Source organism: Scardinius erythrophthalmus (genome assembly GCF_964197995.2).
Source record: "Scardinius erythrophthalmus genome assembly, chromosome: 3".
Lineage (NCBI taxonomy): Eukaryota > Metazoa > Chordata > Actinopteri > Cypriniformes > Leuciscidae > Scardinius > Scardinius erythrophthalmus.
The window spans coordinates 8,207,097-8,226,456 of record NC_138223.1 but is presented as its reverse complement, the minus strand read 5'-3'; the positions used below and the strand labels follow the sequence as shown (position 1 = coordinate 8,226,456).

At 38.2% G+C, this 19,360-nt stretch overlaps 1 protein-coding gene across 1 annotated transcript in view; it reads left to right on the top strand.

Annotated features, from left to right (window-relative positions):
• Positions 1-19,360, top strand: part of grin2ab (glutamate receptor, ionotropic, N-methyl D-aspartate 2A, b) — a 110,379-nt gene that overhangs the window by 57,091 nt on the left and 33,928 nt on the right. The window contains exon 4 of the mRNA XM_081362244.1: positions 8,902-9,497. Coding sequence (XP_081218370.1) covers positions 8,902-9,497 — 596 coding nt within the window. The remainder of the gene's footprint in view (positions 1-8,901; positions 9,498-19,360) is intronic.

The following is a 19,360-nucleotide window of genomic DNA, read 5'->3' as shown; positions in this document are numbered from 1 at the left end:
AGATAGATAGATAGATAGATAGATAGCTGGATAGATAGCTGGATAGATAGATAGATAGATGGATGGATAGGGTGCTCCGATTGGTCGGGCACTGATCGTTATCAGCCGATAGCTTTATGTTGTTTGATTGGGGGTCTCTTTAAAGGCCGATTTGAAAAGCTGTTCAGATGACGCAAAACTCGTGAGACAATTTCTCTATGCACAGCTAAAACTGCTTCACTACATTCACCAGTCTGGCAGTTCTACCAGGTTTCTAAAAAGAACAACAAATTTGCAATGAGATTGCAACTACAGCAAACCTACGACAATGACAGCAAGAAACTATAGGGTTGTGCGAACTTGAGAGTGCATTTCTTTCCTTCACAGAAGTTGAAGGAACTTCTTAAAAGCCAAAACTTAACATTCAAATCAACTAAATCAGTGAATGTTGTAAAATCTTAAAGGGGTGGTTGATTGCTATTTCACTTTTTTCATTTTAAATACTGTGTAATGTTGCTGTTGGTGCATGAACAGTATCTGCAAAGTTGCTGCGCTGAAAGTTCAACGTAAGCAGAGATATTGTCTTTTAAAAATCAGGAAGTTTAATGCCTACAAAAACGACTCGAATGGGACTACAACGAGATACTTCCCGGGTTTTATACGTAACTAACCCATACATTTACATCAACCCTCCCTCCGGAACATGTTCTGCTGTCGAAGAGGAGGAGTTATAGTGGAGAGCTGTAGCTGTCAGGTCTTCTGTGTTCAGGCTTCCTACAGACGCTGTAGTTCGTCAACAATGGTTAAAATTTAAGTTTGATTATGTTCCTGACAATTACAATCGTAGTTTAGCTCTCTGTGCTGCGCATTTTACGGAAGACAGCTTCCAGAATCTACACGAGTTCAATGTCGGATTCAACAAGAAACTATTACTCCAACATGAAGCAGTTACAGCTTTAAAACCAGAGGCCACAACCTGCAAGTAAGATTTAATCATTTTAAATGTATTTGCCTGTATAATTTAAGACGTAATGTTTTAGTTTTATCAAGGATGTAAAAAAATGCCGGTGCTGGCTTTAGTATATGACAGATGCGTATAAACATTTTGGACCCGAATTTGTATATGTACAAATTTTGTAAACGTATTTTCTATGTATACTTTATGACGTAATTTTTTTATTTGATCAAGAACGCAAACCAATGCCAAAGCTGTTTGGTTATAGTAGCTAGTTAGTTCGATGTTATTTTGTGTGTATAAGAAACGTGTACAAACTTCAAAAAATTATCGCAACAGCGAACTTCAGCTGCTGTTATCACATGTACACCTAAAGAAAACGACAAACTGAGTAACCGGTAAGTTTTGTGAATAGTTAAACGGTTGTTCATTCTATCAATAAAACAATATCTTTAAAAAACGGTATTACTCAGTCATGTATTCAGTTATATTAAATGTTTAATCAGGGGGAAAGCATATCTCAAAAGCTAACAAACAGCAGTAGCATTTTCAAGTAACAGCGTATGGGAATTCTTTGAGAAAATAATAATAATTAAAAAAAATTACCATTCAGAAACGTTTAGTAAGAGCCGTGTTTGCGGAGGTTCTGCTTGACTCTCTTCATCACCGCTCTCTGGGTCTGATTCTGGCTCAAACTGATGAGGCAATATTGACACCATTACATTTGACCGGGTCCGGAGCACATGCAACTGTCGCCCGTAAAGGTAATGGGCGTGAAGATTCCGGACGCAGTTTAGCCAATTACAACACACCGGCCGAACTAACCAATCTGAGCTCATTGCCTCTTTCTGAGGGAGTGGTTTCATAGAATCAGGAAGTCAACCGGTCGTTCAAATGACAGAGGAGGACGCGGCTTACAATAAAGGTGAAATTTATGAAAAATAAGGCGTTTTTTAACAAACGAAACACGAAGACATGTTATATTGCAGCCCATAAACATAATCAAGCTAAGAAAAAAGGCAGTAAACCACCCCTTTAAGTGTGTATCTTAAGATTACAAATTAGTTCTTAAAATACATTGTTAAGAATAGTTGGCCTATTATTTATTTCAATCATATATATGATATAAAATAATATTTTATAAATCAGTATTACGTTGAATTTTGCACAGCACTGGAAAGCAGTATAGTTTAGCAGTTGTTCATTACCTGAAGCTAACAACTCATACTGTAGACATTGGACATGTGCCTTTGTGATGCTCTGCCAGGCTTGTACTGTTGCCACCCTCCGTGCCTCCTTGTTTGCTGTTGTTCAAATATCAAATACACACAGTTGGATTCAGATTAAACAATTGTTTTAAACATGGTTTGTTGTTTGAGCCTGAACGCTCATAGGTTGCCTTAGCAGAGTTATAGTCAAACTGCCAAATAAAGTCCCATCCAGTGATTTTTAAGGCATTTGTGTGGATAAGAGCCAACAGTCTAATCGCCAGCAGTGACAAATGAGAGAGAACCAGTTGTACCCTTATACCATTGATCCTAAGGCCATTATTCAAAGATGAAATTGTATGGTTCGGATACTGTCAGGTTCTTTTTTGCTGCACATTTTTCCTCTCTGTCATTTTGTCCTGGTCTGCCTTTATCTTATTTATCTCAGTTTTGCTAACTTAACTGGCTCATTATCTCCTACTCATGAGATTTCATCATTTGTTTTACCCTCTCAGTGCAAGAGTAATTTTATACTACTGAAATGTTCCATTGCTGCCTTCAGTGAGTCTTTATAGAAGCAGACAGTGTTATCACTACAGTTGAGTCATACAATTGATACAATGCACATTTAAATGTAATTTTTTGTGATTTATTTTCGATTTTGGTTGTTTTTGTTGTTGCTTTATCTTGAATGCAGCAAGACAGACTTTTAAACAAGATAACCAAATTGCATGGGTTGTATAGGACTTGTTTTTTCTGTGTACTGCCAAAATCAATCTACACATGATTTCAATGCAGATGAACATTTTATATTTTTGCTGACATGGCAGCGTAACTTTATACCATAAAATACCATATGAGTATTCCAAAATGTATAATGTTCGTAGCATATTTATTTTTCACCAGGGTATTATAACACAAAAATTATTTATTTTCCTCTGAACTTAACACAAAATGGCAATGCAACTACTTCAGATAGTGATACTCGGGTCAGTCTACATGAAATGATTTGAAATCATCTCACTGGTGTTCCTAGTTGCTGTGCATTGAAGTGGCAGAGGTGAAGATGGCAAGATTTGTTGGCACGCTTCCGGGTCAGTGGCTGTAGCACAGGTGGTGAGGTCAAAGGTTATCAGGTGGCCCCATGCACAAGAAATCATGTTCAGATGAGTCTGGTTTTCTATTACTATAACAGATATTATCACGGCTCCAGAACAGTACACTTGATTGCTAAGGCTTCATGTACCTCCTGTATCTGGAAAAGGGGCAGTTTCTGATTGATGGATCCAGACTCTAATATGTCTTTATGAAGGTATAGGTTGAAGTCTAGGGCTCATAGCATCAGCTCAAAGGTGGGGGCTGACAGCGTACCGAAGGTGATCTTTTCTGAGTGTCCTTTATTGATCTGATCTGAGAGGCCAATGGTGGAATAACACCCAGTGGCAGAGATAGTCATTCCAGCAGAATGCCTGTGGTGCCACTTTCATGCCAAAAAGGAAGTACGGCCTCATTCTCTCCTTCATTCATAACTGTACTCATCAGAGCAAATAAGAGCTGGGGATGCTAAAGGGTTGAACATGTTCAACCAAAAATGCAAGTTTTGTTGTTGGGTCTAAATTAGACTGGAGGAGATAATTGACCGAGTACTGTCTAAATGAATAAACATCATGGACTGTCTTTTACCCTCTCTTGCTGAAATGAGTCTAATGTGTGCATAAGCATAATTTATATATGTTCTATGTTCTATGTATCTATGTTATACCATAGTGTGTTGATACTGTTGTGCTGCATTTTCTCCTCATCCATTCAACACCTACACTGCCATTCAAAAGTTTATAGTTGGTAAGATCTCTCTTACCAACTATAAAAGAAGTCTCTCATGCTCACCAAGGATTTTAATTATTTTAACACATATTTGGCCACTTCTTTATGATTGAAATGCCACAGCCACTGTAATTTCTTGAACAAGAATATGTGGACATCATAACATGCAAATTCAGAGCAGGTTTTAAACTTTTATTTTGAGTTAGTGATTAACAGTTTGCATATTTTGAAACATATTGATGTGTTCCGCTGTGGCATAGGTTTATAAACTATTTACCTTACAAATCTGAGGAAATCGCCACAAAATTGCGTTCCCAGGTGAATGTTAAAAGCCAACCAAACTTACAGAATATACAGAGATACAGTTTGAGATGTTCCACGCATGTAAATTAAAACAGTTTGTATGGAGCAGCATTTACTGTGAACGGAGCCGCTCTGAGATGCACGCATGCAAATAAATAAAGTGTGTATATACTGAAACCGCAGTGCGGATTTTACATATAGTGAATTCAGGCTGTGTCCCACTCAACCTGAATTCACTATATATATATATATATATATATATATATATATATATATATATATATATATATATATATATATATAGAATCATAGCCTTCATGAATTCACAATATCACTATGCTATAGTATGATTTTTAAATGGTTTTAAACAATATATCTTGCAGCTTTAGAAAATGGTCTAAAAAGTTCAGTTAATGTATTCTTGTCCGTGGTATGTGACACTTCCGGTATTTTTCTGGTTAATCAACACGGGTCAATCGCAATTAAGATTTTTTTTTTAAATTGAGTACTCTAATTTAACCAAGGAATCGTGACAGCTCTGGTAAAAACTCTAAATCTTTTTTACTCAAGATTACATTTAGCATACTTTTTTTATTATCAGTGTTCAAAGATGTTATTTGCCTTTGTCATCACTAAGCACTCAATCTATGTGTAAAAATAAAGAAAATAAGCATGTACAATTAAATATCCAATAACGACCAATACTGATGATCTAAAACATTTCTAATTTGCTGATAATCAATATGTTACTGATATATTGGGCATCTTTACGTTTTTACTAAAATATTGAGAAGCAAGTCGACCCTGAAATTTCAAGACTGCTTACTACCTCCATCATTCTCCTAAATACAAAAGTAATGGGGGTGAATGCTGGTCTCTTTTTTTCCCCTGTCCTGAGGTCCTTTTTTGTCTGTTTTTTTTCTTCTGGATTGTCAGTCACACAGCTGTTCAAATCCTGGCCAGTCTCTGCTGAGTAAAAGCAGAACAGGGAGCATTTTCTCTTCTTCTACCTCTTTGATGAAGTGAGAACAGCAGGCATTTCCACCAAAAAAATGGGATTGCTTTGGGACAAACAGCATTCATTCAGAAAGATTTATTCCAAATGTCTTTAATGCCAGAATAGCTCATTACTCTCTAATGTGTTTAAACTTCTATATTTAAATATATGTATATATATAACCGTAGGACAGCAAACTCCCAAGCGTCATCTTCTAAATCATAATGCTAACAGCCATCATAAACAAATCCTATCTGTATTTTGGAAATACAAATATGAATGAGCATTTCAGGGCTGATGGTGTCTAATCAGAATGTGTGTTTAGTAAGCATCAGTAAGTGTGGATGATCAGGATAAACTCTGGAGTCTGTCCATATCCTTTGAGATTACTTCAAAAGATCCATGAGGATGTTGAATTATTGATATGATTTTTTCCATTTCTTCTATTATTAAATTTGCATGACACTCCAGAGCTGTAAAACAAAAAGTAAAACAAAAAAAGCACAAAAAAAGGAAAGATTACAGAGCGTTGCAATGATTATAATGTATATCTATAGTGGCAATCAAGTGTTTTCATTAAGCAACATTAGTATGCATGCATTATTAAGAAAATGGCTGCTCCAAGGTCAGGATGTGTGGACAAATGGATGACAAGATTGAAGAAGCACTTTAATGGAAAGATATTTTCACGCTCTGACCCTCATACCCTCTCTGATTAAAGCAATTTCCAGGCGCACACATCTTTTATGTGTTTGTTTGTGTGTGCATCTACCTGGAAACCTCTAGCTCTGCGGCTAAATCCTAACCCTCTTCACATGCTTATCAACCTCCTGCCAAACTGGAAAACCTTTCAGCACCTCAAGCACCAAAAAAACCTAACCTATTCTTATGTGTGAGTCTCTATGATTAATTTTCGAAACCTGGTCTGAAATCGGGTATTTTTGATTAGACACACTGTACGTGTGCAGATGTGTACCTTTGCCTATATTCGTTTACACCTGAGATTGGTGTGGGCCTTCGTGTATATGTGTGTGCGCATGCACCTGAATATGAGCGTGCCCGAGCTGTGTGCATACCTCTAATCCAGTTTCATCCTAGAGCCTCTTAAACCCTGAAGTGCTGCATTCATAGTGCAAAAGGGACCATCCAAAACATTGAGTGCAGCCACTACATTTGCATTGATTTATTAACTCCTCAGTGTATCTGGGACAGAGTTTTAATATCTCCTATATTGTTTGTGTGATATATATTTAGAACGTGACATAACTGATTTATGTGAATTTTGGTGCTCGCTCTGTTTTGCATCAGTGGAGATGTATTGCTTTGTGACTCAGTTACATGCCATAGATTCAATTTTCTCAGTAGGTTCAGTTACAGTGAGGAACAGTTTGGATGAGACATTTACCTCATGTAAATTCAATTGCCTTTGGCCTCTTTTTTTTTTACTCTGCTCGAAGTATGGTGCTAATCCTTGGCAAATACCTCCTCCTTACCTGTTTATTTGTGTGTCACTGTTTTCTTAAGCTCAGTATTTTAAATCTGTCACAGCACTACGGTGGACAGATCAGCGTCTGTGTGTTTGCACAGCGTGTGAACCATGATATTCATAGGTCCCATTGTCGCCCGTTTATGTGTTTTTGTATTCTGAGATATCAAGCTGTCACAGCACAAGGATGCAGTCATTATTCTTAACTCAGTCAGCGACTCCAGTGTGACAGTGTGCAGCAATTTCTGTCTTTCTCCCCTCTCCTCTATTCAACGGTTCACTGTCTGCTCCTTATCCATGCCCTTCTCTCTTGCTCATTCCTGTTCCCTCTATAGACCTTTTTCACACTTCCAAGTTTGCAAAGCTGACAGTAGGGTAAAGAAACTTCTGCTTTATCAGCGGCAGTGAGAAACAGCCGTTTTCAATTGTTTTTCAGGGGTGACGAAACAAAGCAAAATAATTTCATGTTATACGACTGGATGAAAGCAGATATTTTATGGTTTACAGGAGTACATACAGTGGCCTCAAAAAGACAAGCTTAGATACAAAATATCAAAATACACTACCATTCAAGTTTGGGATTGGTATTTTTTTTTATGTTTTTTATGAAAATCTCTTTTCTCTCATATAAAATAAATGGTATACCTATTTGATATGTTTTAAAGTGTATTTTTATTAGTCCAATGGCAAAATTGAATTTTCAGCAACCATTTCTCCAGTCTTCAGGGTCACATGATACTTCAGAAATCATTCAGATATGCTGATTTGGCGCTCAAGAAACATTTCTTATTATTATCAATGTTGAAAACAGTTGTGCTGCTTTATATTTTTGTGGAAACTTTGTTGCATTTTTTAAAGATCCTTTGATAAATAAAAAGTTCAAAAGAACAGCATATATTTGAATTGGAAACGTTTTAACATTATACTGTAAATGTTTTTATATTCACTAACAAATTTAATGCATCCTTGCAGAATAAAGGGTTATAATAAAAAAAATATCGTATTGCCAGCAAACCTTTGAGCTGCAGTGTAAGGTCACACACACACACACACACACACACACACTCTCTCTCTCTCTCTCTCTCTCTCTCTCTCTCTCTCTCTCTCTCTCTCTCTCTCTCTCTCTCTCTCTCTCTCTCTCTCTCTCTCTCTCTCTCTCTCCCCCCCCCTCTCTCATACAGGTTTTTATGTGTGAAAACAGCGGTTCAAACAGTAGTTTTTTTTATTAAGGAAATGAAAAAAATACACTATAAACAAGAAAGACCGCACATTAAACAACGTTAGATAAAGACAGTGGCATACACCACAGCCCCCCCCCCCCCAAAAAAATGTACATTTATGAGTAAAAATTGTTCTATATGTGCAATGTTATTGTTTACTGTGTGCAATGATGTTCCCATTGTTTTCATGCTCTTTTTATTCCATATACTTTCCATGGACATAAAAAAACATCAAATAAAGGGATCGTTCTAGTCCTAACCAAATGAACGTGAATGTATAATGACCAAATGTTATACAACAAGATAAATTGCAGATGTGAGTTTGGTGTAGATTTATGCAGTGTAAATAATGGCGAAGATGGAAACATTATGTCTGCAACGACATTAGGTTTGAAATAAAACGGGAGAATAATGTGCTGCAACAGCATCAGTGAAACATTAGGAGTAACATTAAAATGGTCTCTTTGTACTTGAGTTGGCTACATGAAATCCTCACACCGTGCAGCTCATAGTTTTTCCACATTTCCTTGTTCTCCCAGTAACACTGTCTGAGAATCACCTCACTATTTACCACATCATGATACGTTGCACATTTAAAATGAAATAAAAGGCTTACAGAAAGGCTTACCATGTCTTGTTAAGCTTAACATGGAAATGTTGAGGTTTTCTTGTTAAGGCTCAGCTAAGGTAGTATAGTTGATATATCAGAACTGACAACTGTCGATTGGCAAAAATGCAGGTGGAAGTACAATTACCCAACTATCAGAGTCGGATGTGACAACTGATGGTTTGTATTTCTTTATCTAACTTTCCTTTTCTGTCTTCCCTCCTACTCATGTTTCCCTTTCTCCTTTTCTTTCCCACCACCTGTTCTTTCTGGCTCTCCCTCCCTCTTGCTATCTCTCTGTCTTTCTCTCTTTTTCTTCCAGGATGCCAGTTCTTCGTTTTTCCAGTTTGGGGCCTCGCTCCAGCAGGAGGCGTTGTTGATGCTTGCTATAATGGAGGAGTACGACTGGCACATATTCTCGGTGGTCACCACCAAGTTCCCAGGTTTCCAAGAGTTCATAGCCACCGTACGTGTCACGGTGGACCACAGCTTCATTCGTTGGGACCTTCAGGGCGTAGTGACGCTTGACGGTGTTGGCGAACCTGAGGACCGAGCCCACGTGCAGCTTAAACGCATCCAGTCACCCGTCATCCTCCTCTACTGCTCCAAAGACGAAGCAGCGCTGGTAATGGATGAAGCCCGTTCGCTAGGGCTCACCGGGGCTGGCTTTGTGTGGATTGTTCCTAGTTTGACGACAGGAAATATCGTACATACCCCGGAAGCCTTTCCGACAGGGATGATTTCTGTGGCGTACGACGAATGGGATTATCCCCTGGAGAAGCGCGTGCAGGATGCTGTGGGAATTATCAGTTCTGCGGCCGCTGCCATGTTCAGAGAGGAAGGTCGAATACCCGACGGTACAGCTAGCTGCTACGGCCAATCTGAGAAGCCAGAGGTGCCGGCAAGTGCTCTGCGCAGGTAAGCTTATAGCTAGGGTGACCACCCGTCCCGCGTAGCGCGTGCGCGCACAGCGTTTGAGGCCCAATTCACGCGTCACGCAAATTGAGACCGTGTCACGCATAATCTATGCTTGCTCAAAAAAAAGTTGGTCGCTCTATATACTCGAGCCCCAAGCAGACAAACGAACATTACTTGACATTTCAGCACGCTATTGTTGTCACACAAACCCCTCAGTTGAACTGCTGACTAGGTTGTTGTCAACTTTTTCGTTGTTGTCATGACAGCGCACGCACGCGCATACCAGACACTGTCTGGAAGGAAGGAACTTTTAGATGCGCGCTTTCCAATTCGAAAAATTCGAGAAAGAGACTGAGTCTGAGAGGCAACGGCATCATCAATTAAAAAGAGATGGTGTGAGTACAAGAAACAAGAATGGGGAAATGAATATTTGTGGCTGAAAGGTGTTGAGGGGGATACCGAGAGGGCTTTTTGTGACCTTTGCAAAACGTCCTTCTCAATCGGACATGGAGGGAGGGGAATACGAGGTGAATCGTTCAATTTTTTTAAATACTTTTTTTTTAACTGTTCCTGTGGTGTTGAGCAACTACAATTCCTGTTAATCCTATAAATTTATATTATAATGTATTAATTTATTTAAAGTAAATAAATTGTAATGATAAATAAATAAAATTAAATAGTAAATCTTAAGTGGAAGTACATCTGTCAATTCATTGAATGTTCAAAATATTATGAGTCTTTATTTAGAAAAAAAATACACATTGGTTGGCTTATTCATGAGCATACATCAAAAATTACACGTTTAGGAGAATAGGGCATTATTAATACTATGCAAGGTGGTATGTGCTTGAAATTTGTTAACCACTATCAGTGAGTCTGCCAGTGGGGCACTGCCGCGCCAGCAGTGCCCCACATTGTCCCTCAGAAACATACCCCTTGTCCCCCCTTGGGCTTATTAGCAGGTGGTCACCTAGTCTCGCGTAGCCAGACCTTCAGACTGACGGCAGAAGGTCTGGAATCTATCGCAGCTTTTCTTGGCCAAGAGGACGTTTGACTGACATATAACGCAACCAATCACAGTTCGTTTTGTTCCGCGTCATGTTTAGGGGCGTGCCAATATAATGTCGATGTCCCTACAATAACAGACCGGCGTGCATTTAATAAATTATTTATTCAAGAACGTTGTGCAAGTTTACTGCAACAATGGAGCCACAAACTTCACATACTTTGAAAATCCAGCGTTTAGTTGATCCTGGTAAGCGCTCATTTGTCTCAGTTGTAAACAAAACGGCTTTCTTCTTCCACGAGGGGTTTTGGCGTCACAGCATTTGTTACCAGACGGACCGTTAAAGAACGCGACACACGCGTCTCGCGGACATCCTGTAGAATTCAACCAATCAGGTCGTGACTTCGAAACTCCTGAAGTGTTTCCAGAAAAGTGTGCCATATGCATCAGACGTTTAGCCAACGTTCCGTGGGCGTGACGTCTGAGGCTGAGACTAGTGGTCACCCTACTTATAGCTGTTTGCATAATGAAATGGATGAACATGCACAAATGTAGAAGTAAACTAAAGGAAATGTCTTAAATGTACTATGCAATGGTAGTTATACTCCAGCATCGATGTTAACATGATTCTGCATAATCTTGTTCAAACTTTGTAATCGCAACATACTTATTTAGACAATCTTTTGGCTTGCCATTTGGACTACAACTCAGCCACCTATTTCTTTGGGCAAGCAGTTCCTATTACAAGCTTGTAACTCTGACTATCAGTACTGTTTCTTGTAATTCAGTACAGCAAAGTGGCTAACATTGATTTTCAGGGTACATTATTCCACTCTGCAATAGGTGCACTTAGAAATGAGAATAGTACTTAAAGAAATTAAGTACTTTTGACAAAAGTGTCAAAATAATGTTCAGTATACGAGTGGCCTAGAAAAACCTGTTTTGTTGTACATAAGTGACCCTTTAATTGTAGCTGTCAAAACTAAAAAAAATTCCAGAGAACAATTTTTTCCAACTTACATTGTGCACACTGGTCAGTCTGCAATATAGACGCATTTGGGAGTTTTGGGGGCAACAGAGGCTAATGCCATCAAATTGGTTGTTTTGAGAGACAAATATGGACAGGCGCACAGCAAGGGGTCAAGGTTTGGCTGTTTAACATGGTCCAGTTAGCCTCTGATTGACTCGTAAACAATTGTGTCCGGAACTGAGTGGCTGTGAGCAAAGATGGCAGAATTCAAATTGCGTATTTCCGAGAAGACCGACCAACTGGCATTGAGATGAATGCTAACGGACAGCTTTCTCCAGGCATTACAGACCTCCACGCACTACAAGACACAAACTCAGCACCCTTCGCAAGGCACAAATTCGTGCGCTTGGTAACCCATATTTAGTCCATTCTTGTGACAACATTTGCACAGAATGGGGGAAAAAAAGAGCCAAACAATATGGATGAGACATTGGTGGAGCAGACGTGGGCCACTTTGATGTTTGTTTATTTTTCTGGCTTCGACTTCCCACTGCCTCGCCCTCCTCTAGCGCTGTTTCTCCTGGAAATCTTATCGGCTGTTGGTCATTGCTGCTCAGAGACGCACCAATGCACACATCTGACCGTTTGGTCAGATTTAAAAAAAAAATTGCGACTACTCTGAGTCTGTCACAAGTGTGCATGCTATGAGCATCTGTGACCATCTGGGGTTTAAAACATAATAGCATACAAGTCTTGTAGCCAAACATAAAGGTCAATTAAAAAGAAACAGCCAACAGCATTTATTTTAGTTCACTGATTTTGTGAGGTGCCGAGATAAGTTGTTCTCAAAAAGACTCTATTTAAATGTTTTAAACCTTTTACGATATGATACACAAAAAAAATCAAACGATCGCAAATCAAATAGCCGCGTTGCCATCTCTGCGTGTCTCAGAAACCAACTCTGTCAATAGAGTGATATCAACTAAGATACTGAATCATACACATTTTCTACTACTTGAAATGTCTATTTAATAGAAAATGTGTATAATGCAGTATTATAGTTACTCTTGTCAAGCTCTGATTTCTGTGAGATGCACAGAGACGGCAACGCGGCTATTTGATTCACCACACACATTCACTTAACACACTTATTATTGCTTTTGTAATTTTATGTATGTCGTGCTATTCCCTGGCTCACCTGTTATCCAGCAAACACGAGGAGTGACTGTTTACCAAATTTTTTTTCTATTATTCGGCAGAATTTGTTATTAGGGGCCAAGCACCGAAGGTGCGGAGGCACCTACGGTATTGTATCTTTTCCCATTCTTATTCTTCTTCCGACTGGGAGTGGCAGCCCATAGAACCGCTTGCGGGAAAGTTATGAAATTTGGCACACTAATAAAGGACAGTCTGAAAAGTCACCATAGCAAATTTGGAGTCTCCAACTCAATCCCTTTAGCGCCACCAACTGTCCAAAATTTCACTCATGTTTATGCTAATAACTTTTGGACCACAAGGGCTAGAAACAAAATTCTTTTGTCCTCTGATTCCTTGGCTCAAGCCGACTCGATAGCATCCTATGACGTCATTTTGCGTCATGGAAATTTGTCCGCCATTTTGAATTATCTGAAAAACCTACTTTTTCTAACTCCTCCTAGGCTGATGCTCTGATTTTCACAAAAATTGAACCAGATCATCTACAGACCATGCCGACAAAAAGTTACGGAATTCATAAAAAATTATCAAACCGTTCTCGAATACAGCGCAAATTAATTTTACAGAGCACTTGTGAAAAACAGACATAAGGCTGTATCTCTGCAACGCTTTATCGGATTCAGACCAAACTTGGTACACGTCATCACAAGCATGACCTAAGGCTACGTGCTGCGTTTCGGCGCAGTGCCACCTACTGGTCCGAATATATGAAAAATGGCTATTTTTGCTTATAACTTCTGAACAGTTGGTTCAGGGCAACATGCCGATTCGACTGATATCCAATTTTACCATATCGGCCATTTTGACTGTCAGCCATTTTGAATTTTGTGCTAAAATGCTGTATTTTAAGAACGCATGAACGGATTGTTACGAAACTTGGTATGGGTCATCAGCACGATGTCCTGAAAGACCCTGAGAAGTTTCGAAACGTTTTCGAAAAGTTATAACAAAATTTCCAAAAAGGCTAATAACTTTTGAATAAATCTGGCTATTGAAATGACACTGGTCTTAATAGATTCCTTGGTTCAAGCCGAGAACATAGATACCAAGTTTACCTTATTTGGCCAAACTTCCTGTCCGCCATCTTGATTTTCATTCAAAACCTACTTTTTCTAACTCCTCCTAGACCGTTTGTCCGATTTTCACCAAAATCGAATCGTATCATCTCCAGACCGTGCCGACTAAAAGTTATGGAGTCGTGTCGATAGACGAAACCGTTTTCGTATAGTGCAGCAGCAAAGTTGAAGCATGATGCCAAAAGCACTATTCAGGCTTTATCTCTGCAATGCCTTGACATATTGACACCAAACTTTGTATGTGTCATTGTCACTTCACTCTGACCACATCAAATCAGTTTTGTAACTGCGCCACCTATTGGTCGAAAGTGATAATCAAATCATATTTTTAAAGGTGCAGTGTGTGATTTTTAGCGGCATCTAGTGGTGAGATTTGCGAATTGCAACTGGTCAATAACTGCGGCCTTTCCTTCAAATTGCAAACTCGAATGAGAAGCTACGGTGGCCGACGTAGGATCGGAAGATGTCGTCGTCTGAGTCAGCAGAGAGTAGCAAGTCAAGCAATGAGGTTTCTCTATATTATATTTTATATTAAATTATATTTACTTAATTATTCAGTAAAATCACATGTTATTGCGATTGTTATTTTTACTTGTTTATCATTGTGTTAGTCTTTTATTCACTGACTTTACCATAGCTTGTTTCCATGGTAGTTAGTATAAGATTAGAGCATCAAAGCAGCTAACTTAGGTAAGGGGAAATAGCTAACGTTACTATGTCCGAGGCGTCGTTCAGACAGCATGTTTTTCTCCACGTTTGCAGAGTCAGGGACAACCTGAGTTTTCTGCTTCGTCTTTTTCTGCTGCTTCTCATTCAAGTTAGTGACGAAACGCGCTCTGTAGCGCTGTTTGTTCGCTGTCGGTTACGGTAGAAACATGACGTCACAATATGTCGACCTTCATAGAAGGGGGTGGCCGCGGTTATGTAGATATAAATGACTATATCTAAGGTAATAAAAACTTAAAGGTTCATTAAGTAAGGTCTTTATACACCACTGAAAGCATAGTTATGGATCTTATATTGCATTTCTGTCAATAGATCCTCAGAAATATCACACATTGCACCTTTAATTACTGTTTCTATGATTTTTCAGCCATTTCGCCTAAAATCCTCTTTAAATGTCTTTAATTGCTCATTGTTGCAGTTGATCTGACACTTTCAGCCATGTCTTGTCGTCTTATTCTGCTTGGCCCCCGGTAATTGCTGCTTGCAGCTATATTTCTTTTTGAAGCCATTATCTGTGCCTTTCTAAATAAGGTACAGTATTCGGTTTTGGTTACATCCCTACTTAAAAGTATTTAAATGTAAAAATGATTACTGAAATATAATGAAGGTTATTAATAATATGCTAAAATAATCTCTAACCTAAATTAAAATGCTAAAAAACAACTATCAATAACTAATAGATCAATAACTACTGTAATAAATAAAAATATATTGTTTTTATTGAAGAATGTACAGCTTCTGCAATCATAAAATGAATCATGGTTCATTTAATGTAATATATCAATACTCTTAGTTACTGTTAATAAAAAGTTTTTGAAAACAAGCAACTTTTTCATAATTACAGCAAAAATATCTGAAAGATTTTAGATTATATGGGGGACCATTGTATATTGTGTTGGACAGCGAGTAGCATTGTGAACCACTATAATCTAGTCAAAAAATGTGTCACAAGACCATTTTGAGTGGGACACGCAGTGTGTAGTTGAAGAAACAAAAACAACAACAACAAAACATTTCTAAATATTTTTCTGATGAGAGATTTTTAATTTGAAAGAAATGCGTGAAAGCTTTTGACTCTACTGTGCTCGTGGCACACACTCTTCAGCTGCACTTCACCTGCAATGCAACGTCGTAATTACGTTGTTAATCATGAAATTACCAAAAAAGTACCAATAAATTATGTAACTGGTACGTCGTGTGTTAGCTGGGAAGGATTTGCATAAAGGTATGATGTTCATTCTATTCATCAGGATTAGTGTCCTTATGTTTTATTAACAGTTCATGTTAGTATTGTGTATATACCATGGTAACTGTTTGTTTTCACTTTGTGTTATTTTCTATATTTTTGATGACTGGTTGCTCATACCAACTTACTAACTTCATTGTATTTTTAAAAACTAGTTAAGTAAAGTGGGATGGTACTTGTGTGTCAACCATTTTTGAGACATAAACTTGACTTAAAAATCTGAGTCGCGGGACTCGCGGCTTATGGGAAAATATGGGTCCCATAGCCAAACCAGCGGAGAACCATTGGTCTAGATCTTGTGAAACTGTGCAACTTGCATAACATAAATGAATAAAATGACTTACAATGTTCCTGCGAATCCTTAAAAGTTTTAATGTTTGAAATTCAGTTTTTCAAGCCTTACATATTTTAATCCTTTCCCTGCCACTGATGAAAATTTCCGTCATTTGTGAGACAAAATGCTGGCTGGCAACTTTTTTCAAAAATGCTGGTGGGGAAAGAGTTAAATGGTATAACAGATGTCTTAATTATAATTTTAAGAGGTAAAATTTGGGGATAGAAAAACAGGAATTGTGTCACATTTTAATATAATTATTAAACTTCAAAAGACTGTCTTAATTGAATGTTAGCGCTGCAAGCTTTAAAATAACAGCACTGCTGCACGTTCTACATGTTGTTTCAGAGCAGTTTGAATTCAATAAGTAGTGCACATTTATGCAAAGTGATTGTTTATGATACATTTTTTATGAATTATTATGACAATGTTTACTTTATGGTGTTTATACTGTAATATGTTGAAGATAGTTGTAAGAGTGCATATTTAATCTTTGGGTCAGTCAGATACATTTCAAAATAAGAGTACTGGTGTATTTCGGTGTATTTATCGATGGTCGATTAAGCAAGGTCATCATTATGGTGCATGCGACTCATGCGCAAAACACATGCAGCGGACACACCAGGAAAAATTATGCAAGCGCGCTGTAGTTGTAAGTGTATTAATGTCTTCAAGCCATGCAATGGATTAGGTAGGTTAGTCTTTTATTTCAAAACAATAAACCCTCCAAACAAGGGATTTTACTGAACATAAGAACTACTTATGTACACGCCACAGTGAAGGTACATAGAATAAACAAGCAATAAGATCCTGGTTGATGATTGATTATCTTCCAGCGCTGTTTCAGCTGTGTGCTCATATTATATGGTGCATGGTAAATCAAGACCTGTCAATCTGAGCAACAAACCAAACCAATCCAACCGCTCTTCAGTTGTAAAACATCGTCCGATTGGTCTCTACACATCATCCCTACCCACCATACCTGAGATCTGGTTTCCATTTACTGTTTTGCTAAGTTTCAAACCAAAACGTGACACAAAAGCATCATGTGTTTACTTTTCATACATGCGTTGGCTGCGCTTTTTTCCATACAAATACATACAAATATACTTGTATTCTGCTATCTGAGACATTTTCAGCGATACATGACACAAGTCTGCTATGTACTATGATTATGTCAGCATATATGTCAGCATTATGTCTAATATGTCAGCAATTTTTAAGGGCACTTGTTAAGTGATGGTCATATTCCCTATATTCACTGTAAAGCCACGCTTAAGCTTTAAAATTATGCCTTTTTTGTGTTGGTAAAGCAAGTGGTTAAGTGAGATGATTACTTGGTAGCGGCCACACTTCGGATTTGAGAGGTTAAAGTTTACGATTAATCAATTAATTTAATTTAAACAATGATCGATTATGGGAATATATGTAAATTGACATCCCTAGTTTGGACATATTGATTTTATTTGTGCAGGTCATAAAAAATATCTAAAAAAGTCTTCAATTGGAAACTGCAGATACCATGCATGAACTGTTGCTTTAATCTCCTTATTTTTCTTGTCTTTTATGTCTGTAAATGTTTTTCTTTCTGGTTCTCAGCTTACTAAGCAGTGACAAACAATGAGTTTTTTCAGGCAACACATTTTCTTGCTCCATTTGAGAGGTGCTGGATATTTAAGGAAGCACAAAGATTGCTATTTTGGATCCCATTTAATTCCTCCTGCCCAGTTCCTTTTATATCTCAATGATTGAATTGGTTTTCAGTTCCGTTCTGAGCTGCGAGGGCAACCTTGGGATGTCTACATTGGCTGTGAAGATGTCCGTATCGCACACGGTAGTCTGAAACAAAATCTACTGTTAGTTTAGATTGCGAAGGCACTTGCTGTTTTTTTTTTTTTTTTTCAGAATGCACAGTTATCAGGAGTTGCCATGGGTTACCATCAGTAGCTGTTTGCAGCGTTGGTATCCGTCTGCTCCGAGTAGGTGTTCCTTTTGATCTCTCCCTCGTTGCTAAGGCTGTCTGTATCTGGGACACTGCAGACTCTTCAATGTGGGAGCATTTTGTATGACGCCACCATCCACAGAGCTAGAATTAACCTTCGAAATGCCTCCAAGAAAGATGGATAGATGTGTTGTGATACTTGCTATAGCCAAGTATACACATACAGTAATGTGAGCAGTGGTATTTTATATAACAGAATGATAATTTAAGAGAATTAGACTTCGTGTTGTAATCGAAAACGCTGGTGTAATGTTCGGTAAGATGTCAGTGAAAGTTGGAAAATATAAAACAGTTGGCTCTCTATCTCAAGGCAATCATACATATACATATACATATACACATACACATACACATACACATACACATACACATACAAACCTAAAATGCTGCATCTGAGTAGCAGGTGTAGTTCTGGCCCTTGTCCTTCTGTCTGCCCAGGGGCTAAACCCATTTCTGACTAAGTACTGTATGTGTTGTCTTAATTAAGTCTGTTAATAATATCATGCACACACGCATACAGTATATATAGCCTACATACAGCTGCCCTCTATGGCTGCAATTAGTCCCTATATTCATATGTAGTTAGTATTGTAGAAATACACAGATATAGAACCTTTTTTATGTTATGGCTGAATTTATATGTAAGCGATATCACACAAGCAAATAAGTGCTGCTGTTACCGGTATATACAATTGTATAAAAATTGTATAAATTATATAAAAAGTTAGTTTCCGTTCTCGAATTTGGTTGGTCAAGCAGAGTTCCAACTTTTTATTGTTTGCATCACTTCACTTGTCTGTGTTTGCGCTTTCTAGACTTTCTATAGAGCTGGTAAGTCCCGCCCATCCGTAAAACCCCAAGTGGACCTCTAGGTTGAAAAATCGTCAATGCAAATGAATGGGAGAAAATAATTATTTTCTGGTCCCGTTTGAACTGTGCCATGAATGTGAACATATGTTGTTTGTGAATTTTTTATATAATTTTTCATGTTACGAGTTTGACAGTATATGGTATGATTCTTCGGCTAGCAGTTGTGGAAAAGACATAACGAGAAAGACTACATGTCACCCCATAAAGTTGACTTACCCGTGGTTTTCGCCAACCTCAACGATTTTGTCCTCTCCCTGAAATAAGGCGGTGAAGTGCACCAAAGACAGCCTGTTTAGCGGGATCCGTGAGCTAGTGTCCGTATGCGAGTTGTGGTGACGTTTCAAACGCGTCGAAAGCAGCGAAGAGTTGTAGTCCACAAAGTGCTCTCACACAGTCTAAACGTATCAAACTTCTACCC